The following is a 19407-nucleotide window of genomic DNA, read 5'->3' as shown; positions in this document are numbered from 1 at the left end:
GAAGTTGGTAGCTAGAAATGCTACATGTTAAAGTGTGATTATATCACATTAGAACATGAAGGAAGGCATAGTTTATTTCAGAATTTAACTCTAAAAGACCTAAGTCTAAACGAGCGTCACATGATGATACGTCGTAATCTGGAGTCTAACCTGAAGAAGATAGCAGGTGCACAATTAAGTACTGCTTACAGACAATAAGTCTAAAAGATAGACTCGAAGGAATAAAGAAGTTATAATTATTACCTAGGATGAAGATATGAAGTATGGAGTCATTATATGAGCCCTGTTTCGTTGATGATTCCGGGACGTAATCATCCTAAGGGGGAGATAATTGTAACGCCCGCAGATCTGAGCTAGTCAATTTAGAGGCAATAGGGGTCGAAAATGACTTTTCGACAAAATATTATTTATAATAAATCATCTTAACCAAATTATATAATATGTCACAAGGTTTCCGTACATATAAAGAACGCCGAAATCCAAGTTATAACGAAGAAGTTATGGCCCGTCGAAGTTTTATGGCAAAACCGGCACGGCACCGGGAAGCGTAAATAGTGAATTTACGATAGAGCGAGATTTATCCTTAGCAATCTAAAATAAAGTCGTAGAATATGTTAAACTAAGAGCGTCGATAAAAAGAACGCCCAAATCTGACTTCGTATGAGGAAGTTATGATTTTTCTAAGATTCGGCTTAGCAGTGCACGGCCCGAAACTCGAATTTTAGTTCGAGCGGTTTTTGGCTTACGTGACCTAAATGAGAGTTGAAGATCTCATTAATAGGAACTCAACGGTAAAAAGACAGACGAAAACGGAGTCCGTATGAAGGAGTTACGAATTCTTCGCGGTCATTTAACAGTCTAAACGCCTCGTAATGTTAAATTTAAGATCGGTCGAGAATTAGCCGACGGATTCAAAATGAAAGATTTAGATATTATTTTTACCTACGCGTGGATATAAAGAACATCAAAAACTGAGGTCGTATGTGAAAGTTACGGATTTTAGAAGTCGGAAGCGTGTTGTGCGAAAATGGGTGATGTGGCACTAGAACCTCTCTCACCCTCATTTTCTTCACACCTTTCCCATTCTTTCTTCTCTTTACTCTCTCTCTAGAACCTCTCTCTAGCCCCGAAATCCCCCGAAAAGCCTAGGGAAACTCCCTAGCACGAGGCGGAAGCCCCGGAGTGCTCGACGGCTCCGAGAAGAAGAGCTTTTCGGCTCAGAAACGCTGCTCCAAGCAAAGCCTGGTTTTCTATAAAACCCGGTGTAAGTGAGCTACGGCTACGCTATTTTTAATATAGTGTTTATTTAATTATATTAACGTTATTAAGAACATATAATAAATACTTGGGCTATTATTATGGGTTACATAAGTATTTTTTTAACGCTTATATAGTAGTAATAATAGTTAGACTATTAATTAGTCTCGGCGAATAATAGACTAAAATCTATTGGTGATAATACTAGGTTTCGTCGAAGGAAATTATTTTAAAGTAAACGAAGCGCTGTCCGAGTACCGAGTCACCACCTTCTCAGGTGAGTGCATGGTCTCTTTCATCTTACACATAGATATGAAGTATTTATTATATAATTTACGTGTTGTGAGTGCATGGTCCCTTTCATCTTACACATAGATATGAAGTATTTTATTATAAATTGCGTGCTATGTGTGCATATTGTCTGAATACTTGTTGTCTATGTTGAGGAAAGATTTTTATACATGTTTTAAATGATGTAAACTGTATAAAGTATTTTATATCTACAAAATATGTTGGGTAAAACATGGGTAGATGAATAATGAGCGATAAAAGTTGATATAGAGGAACATTATTAGCATGGACCTAGTGCCCTATGGGTATACATTGGCAGCAGTGGACCTAGTACCCTATAGATGAGCACTGGCAGCTGCGCCACAACCCGTAGATGTTTTAGATCTACGGTAAACGTCCTAGCAGCTGCGCTCTAAGGACAGTATCGACAGCTGCGCCTAATAGGGAGCCTTATGACCATGACAGTAGCGTTTAAAGGTCAATACCGGCAGAAGCGCCTCATAGAAAATGTCCCAATTCTGGCAGTTGCGCCTAAGTGACAAGATTAGTAGCTGCGCTTGACCAATATGTCATTGGCAACAATGGACTTCATGTTGTTTCCTTAGGATGATCCTTAGGAATGAATGAATGAGAAATAGCTGATTCTTAGGGTAGACCCTTAAGAATAAAGAAGATACCGGGGATGGGTAATTGGGTTGATTGTTTGATTGTTTAGACATAATAATTATATTATTGTGGGTTGAAAACTCTATGTACTCACCAGGTTTCCCAACCTGACCCACTCAGTTTATTTATATCACAGGTGTTGATATGAAGTCACATTACACTGAGAGATTTAAAAAAATGTAGATCACTAGTGTAAATAAATGTAAGTTCTGTTTATGCTTATGTTTCTGTATTAACGATGTCATCCCAAACGTTTTGAAATGAATAAAATACTTTTCTTCGAAAATGTTTTAATAACGTATTTATCATGTTTTTCTGGGAACAAATTCCGCAACATTTTATTAAAAGAAGTACTCTGATTTTTATAAAGCATATACCAAAAAAAAAAAAAAAAAAAAAAAAAAAAAAAAAAAAAAAATCGGTCTTTTCTGGCCGTGATTTTGGGGATGTCACAAAAAACCCATTTAGACGTCTAGTAACTAATCATCCATATTGAACAAAAACTTCCAATTAAAACGATCCTCCACTTAGAACGAAATGAGAGTTAATCCTAAAAGCGCCCTCGAAACACTCAAGTCAACCACAGCCTAAGTGATATGAACATATAGGATGCTTAAACCATTTAAATTCCAATCAAACGTAAATTAACACATTCAGAATAAGTTTCATGAATGCAACAATAACATATAGTAGTCACATAGAAATCAAGAGTACTATATTATAGAATTAAGCCAAATCATCTATAAAATATTTAGTAATATGGACATGTACTCTTGGTATTTAATCAAATCAAATCTTCTAGAAAACTCGTACATACTTCGCTTCTCTTCTAGGGTTGTGGGTGAACTTAATGGTTACCTAAAGATAACAATAGTTGGATAAAATAAATCTCACTGGTCAATTAAGTCACTTATTAAGCTTTTAACTCCAAATCTGAATTTTCTTTGTTCTAAAATTATCCTTAAATCTACTAAAGGGCCTTTGGCCTAGCCGGGATTTAAAGGATAGGAGTTATTCAACCAGAGGTTGAGAGTTTAAGTCTCGCTTGGAACGAAATGTGTATATTTAGGACCAGAGCATTAGGTGTTGGGTTATGATGATCATTTGAGCACAAAGCAATGGAAGCATAAAAATCAAAACTTGATCATCATACTCCACAAGAATCATGTTCACATGAGTTTTAGCAATAAAATTAACTAGAAAGAATGGATTGGATTTTATACCTCTTATGATGCAATTTGTAGATTTGATTATTTCTTGTTAGCTTATATGATTAAGATACAAAGCAAAATCGTTATGATGTAGTTGCGCCTAAGAATGATGATCTAGCAACATTCGACACAATCTTTTTCTTCCCTATTGACCCAAAAAAAAAACTAGGAAGGGTTATATGCCAAAACTTGAGCAAGAGAGAGAGGATGAGGAAAAAGAAAATCCAAGGAGCGAAAAAGAAGGGAAGAGCTTATTGTCTTTCCATAATTATCTTGGTTAATTTAAGTAACTATCCCTTAATCCATGGGATAAATACTTATAAATTCAAATTCAAGATAATTACAGTTAAACCCTTATAGTTTCTTTTTTAGTTTTTTGTTAGCTCACGATAAGCTCACATGTTAATAAACTAGTCTCTGTAATTCTTCTTTTGTTATTTTATGGGAATAAGACTTATTAAGGTAATTTACTTTTTGGTATGTTTATATCTGGGTAACTATTTTTTTTGTACGTATCTAGGTAACAAATTTGTTGTAAGTGTTCACATATGACCATTATAACCTGCTATAGCAGGTTAAATCCTAGATGTGAACGCTTTCAACAAGTTCGTTACCTAGATGTGTACAAAAAAAATTACCCAAATATGAACAAAATGAAAAATAAAAATTAAATTATATGAATGGTCCCTATGGTTTAAGGGAATTTGTATTTTTAGTCCCTAACTTATTTTTTTAACTTGGATGATCCCAACTGTTTATTTTTATTGCGTGGTTGGTCTCTGTTTTACCTAAAAGACTATTGTGCCTTTAATAATTTATTTTTTAATTAATTTTCTTATTTATGTATTTATTTTTTACATATTAAAAAAATTAATAGACCACACTAATATGTGTGGTCTATTAATTTTTTTAAATATGTAAAAAATAAATACATAAATAAGAAAATTAATTAAAAAATAGATTAATAAGGGCACAATAGTCTTTTTAAGTAACATAGGACCAAACACGCAACAAAAATAAACAGTAGGGACCATCCAAGTTTCAAATATCATATTTTAAGATATTGGAAGTTGATTTCAAGGTTATTGTTATTTTTTGGACTTATGTAGCATCTTACTGTTGATTTTATGAATGTTAAGAAGGATCTAGGTAGCAACTCTTCTTTTCTCATAGTTAATTTCAATAAGAATGTTATGTAAAAACAATGTTCCTCAATGAAATTTTCATTCAGAAATTACATTTTTACATATATCATATGCAAAAAAAAATAGTATTTCTTACTGAATCTTTTGTCGATAAATAATATTTTTCAGATGTCACCTACAATAATGGTATTTCTCAATAAGTTTCTTGCTGGGAAATAACATTGTGAAATTGCAACCAAGAATATGATATCTACAACTTTGTTGTATCTAAAACTTTGCTAATATCATTTTTGTATGTATTATGACATTTGTATTGTTAGAAACTAAGAAAATTGTTGTATTGTTAGAAACTAAGAAAATTTTGATGCTAGAAGTTCCAACAAACAAATGGGGTGTTAATTAGGGATGGGTTGAAAACCTAAGGTAGTTCCGAATTTAAACGTGCAAAATTCAATTCATCATTAGATCTCAAAATTTGATATGTAAACATCATTCAAACCATAAAAGCAACATATTTTTATTTATTGCTTTTATTTTTGTACCCATAACAACAACATACTTTGGTATCTTCATGGAGAAATTCCAAAATCACATATATATTTTTGTGTTTTCCATTTATAAGTTTGTATCGTTTTTAAATTATAAAGGAAATCATTAGAAACATGTTTTGTGAATGAGTTACGTGAAAAAAACAAATTGGGGTGAGAGAGGCTCGAACTCTCGACCTCAGGATAACTCAGTAGCTATGAGACCTACGCGCTAGCCAACTGCGCCACCACCCCTTTGTGTTTTCATTAATATAATAAATATATTATTTCATATAAACATTTTTCATTTTTTTTGACTAATCATCTTAGCATCCGATTCACTTGCATTTGAAAACCTTACAAATTGTGTCTCATTTTCGCATCTCTCTCAAATTGCGACTAGATCACTCAATGGCGAAATCCGGCAACGCAAAATCTCTCTCAGAGGTATATACATTCTCCATACCTCTTCATCTTCTTTTATTACCATGCATTATCGATGTATGATTCCTTAGATTTCTTGTTCTCAATAGAATTTATAAATATCGTATCGTTTATACAAAATTCGATCAAAGTTTGTTGATTTTTGCGTTTTAATTTTACGTCTCTATAGATTGTATATAAATCCTACACGGAATCATATCCCGTTTGTTTGATTTAGATTTATTAAATTCGCATTTTTCGCTTTATATTTTGATTTTCTTCAAAATCCCTTTTGTCCTGATCATGTTCGAATTCTAATTCTCTTTTGTTACTATCAATTTGTCATTTTGTTCATGTTCTCAATTTGTTATTATGGCTATAGATCTTAATTATTTGTTCTTAATGAATCTGTACATTATCATATATTCATGCAAAGTTCTTTGAGTATACTATTACTATACTCATTCACGTATTATACATTTTCACAACTTTTGACCTCAAATATATATAAAAGACAAATTAGAAAGAGGAAAAACATAAATAGGTTTCAATTCAATCTCATATTCTCACTTAACATATATATTGATGCAGCATTATCTTCTAAAGGAAGCACAAGATAAATTAGATACAATAACTTCTGTTGTCACTAATGCCCACAAACCAAAAGAGATTAAGGTACAATAAAAAATCAATAGTTGATTATAACTTTTATTTTTTTTATTAAGATTAACCGGAAAAATTGCGAGTTATTTAACACCTCATTTGATATAATTATTATGGTATAAAAAAAAAAAAAAAAAGCTTGAAACAGCACCAGGAGATTATCGATTCCCAACGACAAATCAAAGCAGGCATTGTTTTTCGCGATATGTTGAGTACCACAGGTGAGTCAAAAAATATAAAATTATAGTATTCTATTTTTAATTTTCTTTTTTTTTATTTTGACATTATTTTTGAACAAATGTATATAATTAGACTTTTTTAGATTTTTTTTTTTTTTTGGTTTTTAATATTGATTTTATTATTATTAATTTAGGTGTGTTGCGGCTAAGGGAGATGATGCTCCCGAATGTGATAAGTTTGCAAAATACTACCGCTCGCTTTGCCCGGGCGAATGGGTATGTATGCTTCTTTACTACAAAATGTCTAAAATACCCTTTCGAATCTTGATGTTTTTGTAATGTTTTTGAGTGTTGTTTCAAATAAAACGATTATTTTACCCTTTATTTAATTCTTTTATAATTTTTTTGTCCAATCTGATAGGAATTTTATGAGAATTGATTAAAATATTAACTAAATAACAAATATTTATTAAAAAAAGAATGAGAAAAAGGGTAATATGTTTTCATTTTATTTGGAACATTGATGACTTTTTGGGACAAAAAATGCAAGAATCAGGGACATTTTGGTAATATACTATAAAGATATTTGATTAAAATGACAAATGGTTGTTATGTAATTGATGTAGGTTGACCGATGGAACGAACAAAGGGAGAATGGTACTTTTCCAGGTCCTCTATAGAAGAAATTTTGGTTAATAAAATTTGGTTAATAAATCATTTAGTTGTTATGTTGAGTTATGGTTCTTTGTTTCTCCCCAATTTTTTTATTTTGAATTTTTTGTGACATTGAGGAAACAAAAGTGAATTTTGAAAATGGTTAATAAGTATTATTTGTTTTTGATGTGTGCAATTTTTAGGATATGGTTATAGAATAGCAACGTATTTTTTATTTGTCAAACCTATAAAGTCAAACAAACTATTGTGAGAGATTTTCAGTTTGTTTATAAATTTACAAGTTCTATTACATTGTTTTTCTATGTTGGTGGGACCCATATCCTAAAAATTAAAGTATTTTAGGATTCAAAACCTATGGTTTAGAAGTATATTATAGAAGTGTTATTTCGGTTGAGAAACCAATAAAAATCAATTAACCAATCAACGATCGACTGTCAAAAACAAGCCAATATTTATTTATTAGTTGGATTCACACGAAAATTAAAATTGTATCGTTTTCTAAATTGTTCCAAGCTCTTTGTTAGAACTGAGATTGAAGAGCGGAATTTGAGAAAGAAACCCTTCGATATTCTTCATTTCTCATTACTAAAACCTGAATCATACTATCATACAATGCATATGTTCTAATATGTACAATCTATCAAACTAACCGAACAAATAATTGAAATTACATAAATGCCCATCTTCTAACCGATTGTATAACTAATCAATTAGTTAAGACTCTTTTAGATTTACATTGTGCTTTGAACTATAATTAGTTTTTAGTTTTTTACATATATTTTAGTACACGTTAAAATAGCAATTGTACCTAATTTATGCAACAATTTTTTATCTTCTACATATTAATTTGAATAAATTCACTTGTAAATCTTAATAAATTTATTGTGTATAATTAAATTGTTGCAATGGTATAAAAAAATAAAAAATAAAAAAAAAATAACTTAAAATATTCAAATAAATTAATTATATGTGAATTTAGACCATTCACATATTAATATTAATATTTATTTGAATTTACATCTAAATTAAATATATTTATATTAGAGTAAATTACACAAACGATCCTTATGGTTTGGGATAATTTGTATGTTTGGTTCCTAACTTATTTTTTTAACTCGTAAGGTCCCTACAGTTTTTTTTACTGCACGTTTGGTCCATGTCTTACTTAAAAAGACTATTTTGTCCTTGATTTTTAAAATTTATTCAAATAAAGTATGGTATGTAAGGTAAGGTGAGGTGGAAGTGAGGTTGGGTTTATGTTTATTTAAACAAGTTACCCATTAAAACACGAATTTGGCATATTTTCTGCATATTTTCAGTTCCCCACCATCACTATGGAAGATTTTCACCTACATGATCAATCTTGAACAAGTTTTGAAGATTAAATCAAGATTTTTAGTGCTCTTGAAGTATCAAGTCTAGTAATCAAGGTATGAACTCTTAATTTTTGGATTAACCCTTGTAATTAGTGATTTATTAAGAGATTAGGGTTTGATCAAAGTGGGTTTACCACTAATTTCATGAAATTAGGCATGAGTTGATGTTATTAACCTAGAATCTTAAATGGAAATCAAGTAACTACTTGTAAACTTGAGAATTAATCATCCCCAGACAGACAGTCAGAGTGAGCGGACGTTTCAGACGCTCGAGGACATGCTTCGGGCATGTGTGTTGGATTTCGGAGGAAGCTGGGACACCTATCTACCTTTAGCGGAGTTCTCGTATAACAACAGCCATCATTCGAGCATTGGTATGCCACCCTTTGAGGTGTTGTATGGGCGGAGGTGTCGCACCCCCATCTGTTAGGGTGAGGTAGGGCAGCGGGTTATGGGTAGCACGGAGATCGTACTCCAGACGACCGAGCAGATTCAGCTGGTCAGACAGAGGTTGTTGACCGCTCAGAGCCGACAGAAGAGTTATGCAGACAGACGCCGGTCCGAGCTTGAGTTTCAGGTCGGTGATCTTGTACTCCTGAAGGTCTCTCCTTGGAAAGGAGTGATTCGATTCAGGAAGAGGGGCAAGTTGGGGCCCCGATATATTGGTCCTTTCTGTGTGATCGCGAGGGTGGGTCGGGTAGCCTACCGTTTAGACTTGCCAGCAGAGTTGGGGCAGATTCACGACACTTTCCATGTGTCGCAGTTGAGGAAGTGTATAGCCAACGAATCGGCAGTGGTTCCATTAGGGGATATTCAGGTGGATGCGAACCTGAATTATGCGGAGAGACCAGTAGCCATGAGAGTTCGGAAGATCAAGGTTTTGAGGAACAAGGAGGTACCCCTGGTATTTGTTCAGTGGCAGCATCGGAAGGGATCAGAGATGACCTGGGAGCCGGAGTGTGAGATGCGTGAGCAACATCCGGAGCTATTTGCATAGCGGGACTTCGAGGGCGAAGTCTTGTTCTAGTGGGGGAGAATTGTAACAGCCCGGATCTCCAGGTATCTTTACTTTCATATTTTTGGTATTTTGTGAGGGGACTCGGCGATTTAGAGGTCGAACTCGCCGAGTCGGGTCGCGGTTTTGGACGGAGGTTCGCGTCCGGACTTGGCGAGTCCAAGGGATGGACTCAGCGAGTCCGCGCTGTTTAATGAAACCCTAATTTCCCGGTCCTAAGCCCTATTTAAAGGACCTTATGGCCCTTCATTGCGGCCACCTTGAGCCTTAAGTGCACCCAAACGGCTGAGAGACCTTGTGAGTGAGATAAGAGGCTATTTGTTCATCATTTTGTGTGTTATTGCAAGAAAGGAAGGGGAAGGTCAAGCTTGAAGAGTTGGGGAGCTTGGATCTGCTTCTATTTCATCAAGGGAACCTTCTTGAGGTAACTTTCAGAGCTAAACTTCGTATTTTGGTTGATGTGTCAAATCTAGGGTTTCTTCTTGCCTTATTTGGCTTGGATTTGAAGTATGAAAGGTCCCATGGAGATATGGAACCTAGATCTGGACCTTAGCAGGTCCAGAAGGCCCCAAATGATAAGCTTTATGTCCATTCTTTTGAGTTGGAAGCTAGGGTTGCCATATTAGAGGTTATTTCCCCAAAAAGAGTCTTGTATGTGTTGCATGGCGGCCAAGACTGAGACTTTACGTGATAAATGAGCTTGGGAAGGCCAGATTTATGTGTGTATGGAACGGATCTAACCGCAAAAGCAATTTTTAGATGATGCATGGCATGGACTCGCCGAGTCTGAAGAACAGACTCGACGAGTAGCTTGAAGATTGTCCTTAAGACCACCCAATGTGTAGTCCTGTCGAGTTGTGAGTGACTCAGTGAGTCACAGAGAGTTAGAAAGGTATTTGATAGGTGGACCAAGTCGAGTTGGGACTCGCCTAGTTGTCCTTGCGACTCGGCGAGTTGAGTCGCGGTGGCCCCGTGATTCATGCCCAGGTGGAACTCGTCGAGTCAGGGGAGTACTCGACGTGTCAAAGGGAAAATCCTTGCGAGTTGGTGAAAACGCGTAGACTCGCCGAGTCACTCTAGTGCGCTCGCCGAGTCCGGTCAATTTGACCAAAGACTGTTGACTAAGTTGACCAATGTTGACTTGATAAGGATGGTCAACCTTAGTGGTGCAAGTAATAATTATAGATATATGATGTCATAGGAGGATTACAGCTCAGGGGTTCGAGCACGAGTGATTTCCAGGGTTCACAAGTTATCGAGACATACGAGGTGAGTCTTCTCACTATACTGTACCCGGAAGGGTTTAACTGTGTGACCGGAAGGTCAAACATGATATGAGTTATATATATACATTATGTGTGATAAGTTAATGCTATGTATGGTATGTGTGATATGGGCCGGAAGGCATTATATTATGGGCCGGAAGGCGAATATGTTATGGGCCGGAAGGCGTTGTAAAATGGACCGTAAGGTTGACATGGGTCGGACCGGAAGGTTTACCCAGTCGGGACGGAAGTCCCCTGAGACACATGGACCGGAAGGTCAGGGCCTGGAAAGGCGTATGTGCGTAGGTTGTATTTTGGGGAACTCACTAAGCATTTATGCTTACAGTTGTTGTGTTATGTGTTTCAGGTACTAGCGAGGACTGTGGGAAGGCGCCGGCGTGATCGTACACACACTCGGGGAAGACTATTTTGTGATCTTTGTTTATGTAATCGGTCGTGACAATATTATTTACATTGGAACTTAAATTATTACTCGATGTTTTGATGTCTGTAAAAATGGAAAAAAAATTGGTTTAAAATTTACGTCGTTACAAAAACTGTATGGATATGTCTATATATCCCTGGAAAGTTGAGAATGTATACTTTAATTCTTGTTTTAACACCAAAATCTAATTTCAGACTTAAGATGGGTGAAAACAGCTATATGTTTAGTGTAGTACTGAATTTTGATAGCTTTGGGATGTTGTGTTGTTAAATTCATAGTAAATTATAGAAAAATCATAAAAATGTGAGGTCAGTGGCATTGGAAAGATATAAGAGTCTATTTTTTTAATATTTAGAATTTATTAGTTATTTTGTATTTAAGAAGGGTAAAACATATCTACAAGTGACAGCTATACAAAAAACAAAAACCAAAATTTCTAAATTGAAAATAACATAACTTGAGATTAGTTGAGTAATTGATTATGAAATTTAAAATATGAACTCCAGGGGTATAATTGAAGGTTTTAGAGGCCTGAGGATGGTGTCATTTCATTAGAAAAAGAAGAATTTTATCACAACATTCGGTTACAACACACTGAGTTCAATATAGGGATAATTGTATGTTATGTGTTATGTGTTATGTATTATTGTGCAATGTGCTTTCTTGTGTTATTGATCTAAGTGGTCATTACTTGATATTGGATTTTGATGCCTTTGGCCATGTAGAACATGACTCGTATCACTTTGGTATTGGCTTTGTGCCTTTGGCCATGTAGAGCATGATTCGTATCACTTTGGTATTGGTTTTGGCCTAGGTAGGGTTGAAAGCCCGTATATTCTGGCCACATGATATAAAGGAATTGTGTTTTATATGCCTTTTGGCTGGAATTTATGATGTTTATGATCCTAAATTATTGTGTCTCATTGATTGTAATCTCTTGAATCTAACCATTGATTGATCTAAAAAGCCTTTCATTTGATACACATATAAGCCTTTTTTGTACTTTGTTTCTTTTTGTTCCTATTATATTGTTATGTATATAACATAGCGTTATATTATATTTATTTTTAAACTCTCTAAGCGACGTCCGCTTATCCCTCTCAGTGTTTAATTATTTCAAGTGATAAACATTCAGAGCAGATAAACTTTCAGACTTTGTTGGACGACTTAGAGTAGTTGACACTATTGCGTTTGTACTTGATATACATAAATGTATAAGTATTATAAATTCATGAGTAAATTACTGAAATCGTCCCTATGGTTTGGTGAAAACTTCACGTTTGGTCCCTAACTTTTCTTTTGCACTCGGATCGTCCCTATGATTTGATTTTGTTGCGTTTTTCGTCCCTTACATACATAAAATTAGGGACCAAACATGCAATTTTAACCAAATCATAGGGACGAAAATTGCAACGAAATCAAACTGTAGGGATGATCCGAGTGCAAAAAAAATGTTATGGACCAAATGTGAAATTTTGACCAAACCATAAGAAGGATTTTAGTAATTTACTCTAAATTCATTGGTAGTTATATATTTATGCAACTATTTATCATGAAACTTTGTAAAAACATTTTAGTTTTCACATTTGACCAAACCATAGGAATGATTTTAGTAATTTACTCTAAATTCATTGGTAATTATGTATTTATGCAACTAGCTATCATGAAACTTTGTAAAAACATTTTAGTTGGTCTATATCCATGCTTTTTATTTAGACTACTAATGTAAATTATAATTATAAATATGCATATGTTATATAGCATGTTGGCTTAATGGTAGTTTTATTGTCGGGGATGAAATCATCAAATATGTTATTTAAATTCAGTTTTTCACAAAAAATAAAACTCTAAAAGCATACCAAGTGAAATTTTAATAATATGACACAATAAATAGTAAAAAGTACTGATCAGATCGATTTCTTGTTGTTTTTCCCAATCTATTAATTAGTTTTATCTGGTATTTTTCTAAGTAGCTGGATTTTTTGTGTTTTAATAATTATTAAATTAAACGTTTACTCGTTCATACTCCATTGTTATTAGTGTTGATTTTGACAAATCTTGCAACATCTCATAAGAAAATACTCAAACCATTACAATAATCCACCAACAATCAAGTTCACAATCCTACCAAACAAAACAAAGAAACCACAGTTTCCAATCCAACAAAACACAATACTAATTACTACTTCATAACACTCAAATCAAGCCCTCTCACCCCTAATTCTCCTAGCCAACTGAATATCCTTTGGCATGATAGTCACCCTCTTGGCATGAATTGCACACAGATTTGTGTCTTCAAACAATCCCACCAAATACGCCTCAGCTGCTTCTTGCAATGCCAACACTGCATGACTCTGGAATCGCAAATCCGTCTGCAAGATTTCACATCATAACAATATGTTAACAAATGTTGGAATAGAATTGAATTCCAATTCCAGCGCAAATCCCATGTGTAAACTAACCTTGAAATCTTGAGCAATTTCACGAACAAGCCTCTGGAATGGTAGTTTCCTGATCAAAAGTTCAGTACTCTTCTGGTACTTACGGATTTCACTGCAGAATATTAACCAATTTTAATATATAAAAGGGATTAAAATGTGAAAATTGATGTTGAATTAGAAAGAAATGTAACATACCGAAGAGCAACAGTTCCAGGTCTGTATCTGTGAGGCTTCTTCACACCTCCTGTGGTTGGAGCAGACTTACGAGCAGCCTATCATATCATGATCATAACTTAACAATTTAGCATCAAGAATTGAAGAAAAACGGGGATTTGGATAGATGAGAAAGGAAAAGAATATACCTTGGTGGCAAGCTGCTTCCTTGGGGCCTTTCCTCCTGTGGATTTACGAGCAGTTTGCTTGGTACGAGCCATCTACAAGAAACAGAAATTAAAACATAGAAATCATTACGAATTTGATGAACATACGATAAATGAATTTTTTTTTAACATACGATCCAACCGCGACATCAAAGAATAGAGGAGAAATCAAGATGATCCACAGATTTATCTCGTTAATTAACGAACCCTAATCAGATAATCAATGAAATTGAAAAACTAGAGCGAACGACCAAAATAAGTCAGGAAATTCTCCTCAGAAAGAGAAGAAAGGGAGGGAAACGAGCAATCTCCTTGTACAATATAATCATCTAATGAAGAACATGAAAGGAAAAACTAAATACAAACCCTAAAACCGAAATCAACGAAATTGGAAACCAACAGATCGTATAAAAGGTTTTCTCTGCTAACTAATCGATTAAGAGAGAGAAAATAAACAGAATTTAGAGAAGCTTTAGAGAACATACCGCGAATGATTTTCTTATCGGCGACGAAACGGTAAAATTTGGGGGAAAATAAATCTGAGAACTCAAGTTGAGAAAGCACAAGGGTATTTATAGCGTCTTTATTTCCTCGCATCGAATGGTTTTGATGGATCTGACGGTAATGATTCCGTATCCTGTGTTTTTTCTTGAGTAGATTTGACGGTTGAGATGCGTCTCCCATGTGGATGAGACGGATCGTAGAACCCTAATACTTTCTTCTTATTGGTTGATTTTTTGTGTAATTTCTATAAAAGCTTTATGTGCTTTGTTCTGGGCATGAGTCAATTTTAAAAAGAGAAATTAAATACTTCTACTTTTTTTCTATAAATCATCATGTGTCATTTTAGAAAAATTAACTATCTTATTACTTTTTATTCCTAAAAATCTTCCTACTTAATTAAATCATGACATGTGTTATATCTTTCTTAATAAATGAATATTTTTTTGATACATGTCAATCTCTCATAAGTTTTGATATTTGTCATTTTATGATATTTTTGAAATAAATATTATCTATTTGTCAATTTTTGATTTATTTCAATTTTTATAATTAAAATCATATACTTATATCCAATTGAATCGCTAAATATTGAATCTACTAATAATAATGAAAAAGACAAATAAAATGATGATAAGATTTTGAATGAGTCAAAGTTTAACCAAGTGTTCTTCATATCCATTTGAATCGGTCTAATACGATGTACACGTTATAAAACATTTCATATAAACTGGAAGAGACGCATTGATCTAGCATTCGTCTATCATGAATGTCTTGCCATTGACCGCAAAACCTTGGTTCTCTCTCATGCTCGCTACCTCTTCCTTTGTTTTTCTTTCTATTAAAATCGAATAAGCCCAAAAATGTCTTACGTTTAATCCTAGCCCAAGTATAAGAAATCTCTATTTGTTCGTCATTTTGTTTAACAAATTTTTTTATGTCATTTTGTTGATCGGCACCCGTCGCTTTGCACGGGTAAACGGCTAGTATATATATATATATATATATATATATATATATATATATATATATATATATATATATATATATATATATATATATATATATATTCTATCACCTAGGCGATAATAAAATACGTACATATACTTTTATGTGTAAAAATGTAATATATATATATATATATACACTTAGATTATTGTATTCTAATTAATTATTGTTTGGATGTAGAGATGAATGTAGAACAATGACTTTAGTTATTTTAAGTAATGATTTCCCTATCTTTAAAGTATGAGACAAATGTTTAAATTAGGAAACACATGTTTAACTAATGAACATTTCGGTGTTTAACTAATGAACATTTCGGATTTTAATGGATATTGATTCTTTTAATTTTGAATTCTTATTTTTTTTAATTAATTAAATTTTAATTCTAACATAATTTTTAATTTTACTCGATTTTATTCTTTTATAATGCAATTATGCTACAACGATATTCTTTGAAAATGCCAGAATATATTTTGATATAGTAGATATTTTGATTGAAGTAATTTCTTGTAGAAAAACAATATTTTTGAACCTTCAGTTGAAATATAACATGATCCTTATATATTCAAACATTGTAATGCAAATATAGATTTATACATATTGTTACATAATAATAATTTAAATAACATCCTTAAATATACAATTATTAAACAAATAGATTTGATTACTAAAATTAATTAATAGATAACATTAAAAGTTTATCTTATTTAATTAATTCTTAAACTATCTTGCCTAAATTAAAATGATTAATTAAAATCTCTATTTAATTACTAAAATTACTTAATAGATAACATTAAAAATTTACCTTATTTAGGTTTTGAAATGATTGACTCACATTGATTCCTACATCTATACAATAATTAGTTAGAATACTTGAAGATAGTTATATATATATATATATATATATATATATATATATATATATATATATGAAAAGAACAAAAAATAATGTTACATGTGTTCGTTAAAATGTTTGCTTTGTGTATGTACACATTTAAATTACTTTATTTTCCGCACGCATTTTACTGCTATAGTTGTACATGTTTAGATTGTTAATGTTTTTGTTGGTTTTCACTTAAGTTGAAATTTAGTTTTTGTTGAAACTCAATCGTTATGCTGACAGATTTGGATAGGAAAAGTGGAAAACTTTTATAGCTTTACACTTAAGGTTCACTAAGCCTTACAACGGAAAGTTTATGAACATAAACAATTGTAGAATTGCAACTAAACTTGGGATTTTTGTCGGAGTTCTAGCATTCATCAAACTAAGAACACAAACTTAGTAAAAATCTATGTAATAACCGTTAATCCGTTTTGAGCGAAGAATATTGTGTATAGATCTATACGGGTTGACATCCCGTCTGTGGTTGCTAGCTATAACTTTCATTTGATGAGACAAAACAAATGCTAACTTCTTGTTTTTATCTTACTCTTTTTATCACGACGTTGATGAGGCGTTGTTGGGACACCAAACACCAACCTATTAATTGTGATTCACGGAGGCATGTTCAAGTCATATAGCTTATTTATAAATCCACGTAGCCTAAAATTCACTTCAAAAATACTAATACAAGTTAGAACAGGGATGTCAAAAAATCTCGTGGGACCCCGAACCCGTGGGGCCCCGATCCTGAATGGGGATTATTTGTTTAAAAAATCGGGGACGGGGGCGGGGGCGGGGGCAATGTCAACCCCCGTTTTAGTTTCGGGGGCGGGGGTGGGGTTGGGTAGTCCCGTCCCGAACCCCCAATGGGGACCCCGTTAATATATTATTTATATTAATATATATTAATTATAAAAATATAATAAATAATAACAATGATTTTGAACTACCAAAATTCAATTAAATATCATGTTTTTAAGTTTATAGTATAGCTTTTTTAAGATGTTATAATATTTTTATTTTAAATATATAAACTTATGCTATAAATAATTATTTTTATCCAAAATGGTTTCTTTTAGATTAAAAAACAACTTGTTTTAGCCTAAACTACACATTCGTTCGCCCAAAAAAAGTCAACCCAAACGGGGGTGGGGAAACGGGGGCGGGGGCGGGGGAACAGGAAAATTTCGGGGGTGGGGGTGGGGGATGCAATCCCCGCCCCGTTTGCCCCCGTTGACATCCCTAAGTTAGAATAAAACTATATGTAGCATAAGGATTTACTCTTAGTTCAGAACTAAATGTAGTGTTTTATTTAAATCAAATAAGCTCTTAAGAGTATACAACAGGAAATCATGTTGACTTTAACTTATAGTTCATAAGTGAATCAATATACATATTTGTATCGGATCACAAGTACAATTATACATAAGACAAGGTAACACTTCTCATTGTTATTTTACACTTTGAATTATAAAAGTAACATTTTATACAATCTGATAACTGTTTATTTTTATATAAAATTTCACTTTTAACAAAAGAAACAGAGTCAAAACATGTAAAACTCACCAACAATTTTGTTGACGTATTTTCAAACGTGTGTATTATCAAGCAATTAGAAGCTGGATTTCAAGCCTCATGATTTATGGAATAACTTATCTTTCTTTGTCTTTTGTTGTTAGCTAACCTCTTTAGGCTTTTTGCTTTTGTTAAATTACACTTTGTTGAAATTGTTTTATAAATTGCATTTTCAAAGTTTAAATTAATGTAATCCTTGTATTCAAATCTATGAAGACATGTAATGTTATTCAAGTTTTGTACAGTTCAATGTATGTTTGTAAACTGTAATCCAGTTTTTGACGTTGCAACCTCGATGCTTTCGCTACGGGCCAGGGTGTGACAAAGGGCATTAATGGTGATAAGACCATCGTATGTACAACACGTACCAAATCACCATTTCCCAAGGAAGGCCAATATAAAGGTAACCCTTGTGTATCATCAAAGGTACATGTGACAACCCGAAATTTCCATTTTTAATAAACCATATCAAGCCAATAGATGTAGATCAGTTACAGTGAAAATTCAAACTTAGAATATAAGTTTGGCAGTTTTAGGGTTTTACACCAAAAAGGGTTATTCGGAGAGTGGTTGCACTAGGATTTTGTGCAACACTGTAAATTCCATCACCCTAGATCATTAGAATCCATTCCGAGAATAGAAATATTTTCTGCCAAAATATTTCAGGACTATAAATAGTTTTCTGAACCAAATTCATTCATTATTCACATTCCCAACTAGAGAAAATCCATTTTCTCTCTGACGGATCTTCGGGTTTTTATCCCAAATTGTGAGTAACTCTTTCTAGTAGTGTTAGAAAGCTTTAAATGTTTTCATAACATAGATTACATAGCTAAATCATCCGATTTAGGAGTTTACTTCCCAAGGTGTTCTTGAGCGGTAAACTCCCGAAACCGAGCCTAGATTGTCCCCCGTGCTTAGTAACTACCTTGGACATGTATAGGAGTGTGTTAGGTACAAGAAATCAGCCAAGAAATAGGAGTTTACGGCCCAAAATGTTCTATGGTCGTAAACTCCCCTAACACATGCTCAAATGGTGTTTTTAAGGCACCTAAAGCTTGGACTTTATGTTAGACAAATACCCTAAACTATTTAGGACCTGGAAAACATAAGGAAAGCACATGTGTTGAAGAGTTTACGGCCAAGAGTAATTCTTGGGCCGTAAACTCCTTTAAAAGGGTCAGATGACACCCTAAACACTTCTTAAGGCCAAGGGACAATTTGGACAAGTACCTAGATGAGTTATGGACTAGCTAAAACATTTAGAACCCCATGTTTAAGGGAGTTTATGGCCCAAGATGTTCTATGGCCGTAAACTCCAAGAAATGGTACCAAATGGTGCCATAAATCCTCCTAAAGCCAAGTACTAAAGCCTAGACTTGTTCCTAGAAATGTTTGAGACTTGAAAGCACCATAATCACCCTCCCAAGGGAGTTTACGCCCGTAAACTCCAAGGGAAAAGGGTCTTTGGTCCGTAAACTCCC

General features: G+C 33.5%; 2 protein-coding genes and 1 non-coding gene across 3 annotated transcripts; 1 reads left to right on the top strand and 2 right to left on the bottom strand.

The window, feature by feature from the left end:
- Nucleotides 1–5267: 5267 nt before the first annotated feature.
- TRNAM-CAU (transfer RNA methionine (anticodon CAU)) lies at nucleotides 5268–5352 on the bottom strand. Its single transcript is given in 2 exon segments — nucleotides 5268–5303; nucleotides 5315–5352. It is a non-coding gene; the product is annotated as a tRNA-Met (tRNA).
- Nucleotides 5353–5446: 94 nt separating this feature from the next.
- On the top strand, nucleotides 5447–7149 carry LOC145018349 (cytochrome c oxidase subunit 6b-3-like). The gene is made up of 5 exons (XM_078976240.1): nucleotides 5447–5544; nucleotides 6112–6195; nucleotides 6322–6404; nucleotides 6557–6638; nucleotides 6989–7149. Exons 1-5 carry the CDS (start codon nucleotides 5509–5511, stop codon nucleotides 7040–7042), a joined length of 339 nt encoding a protein of 112 aa, XP_078832366.1. The 5' UTR covers nucleotides 5447–5508; the 3' UTR covers nucleotides 7043–7149.
- A 6060-nt stretch (nucleotides 7150–13209) lies between these two features.
- On the bottom strand, nucleotides 13210–14575 carry LOC145015435 (histone H3.3). The gene is made up of 5 exons (XM_078973909.1): nucleotides 14445–14575; nucleotides 13942–14013; nucleotides 13775–13851; nucleotides 13601–13691; nucleotides 13210–13510 (listed from the first exon to the last, which is right to left on the bottom strand). Exons 2-5 carry the CDS (start codon nucleotides 14011–14013, stop codon nucleotides 13340–13342), a joined length of 411 nt encoding a protein of 136 aa, XP_078830035.1. The 5' UTR covers nucleotides 14445–14575; the 3' UTR covers nucleotides 13210–13339.
- Between the last annotated feature and the right edge of the window lie 4832 nt (nucleotides 14576–19407).

The sequence above is a fragment of the Lactuca saligna genome, chromosome 9 (assembly GCF_052625555.1).
Source record: "Lactuca saligna cultivar CGN05327 chromosome 9, ASM5262555v1, whole genome shotgun sequence".
NCBI classification, from domain to species: Eukaryota; Viridiplantae; Streptophyta; class Magnoliopsida; order Asterales; family Asteraceae; genus Lactuca; species Lactuca saligna.
The sequence above is the reverse complement of the archived record's forward strand: the minus strand, read 5'-3'. Positions and strand labels throughout refer to the sequence as shown.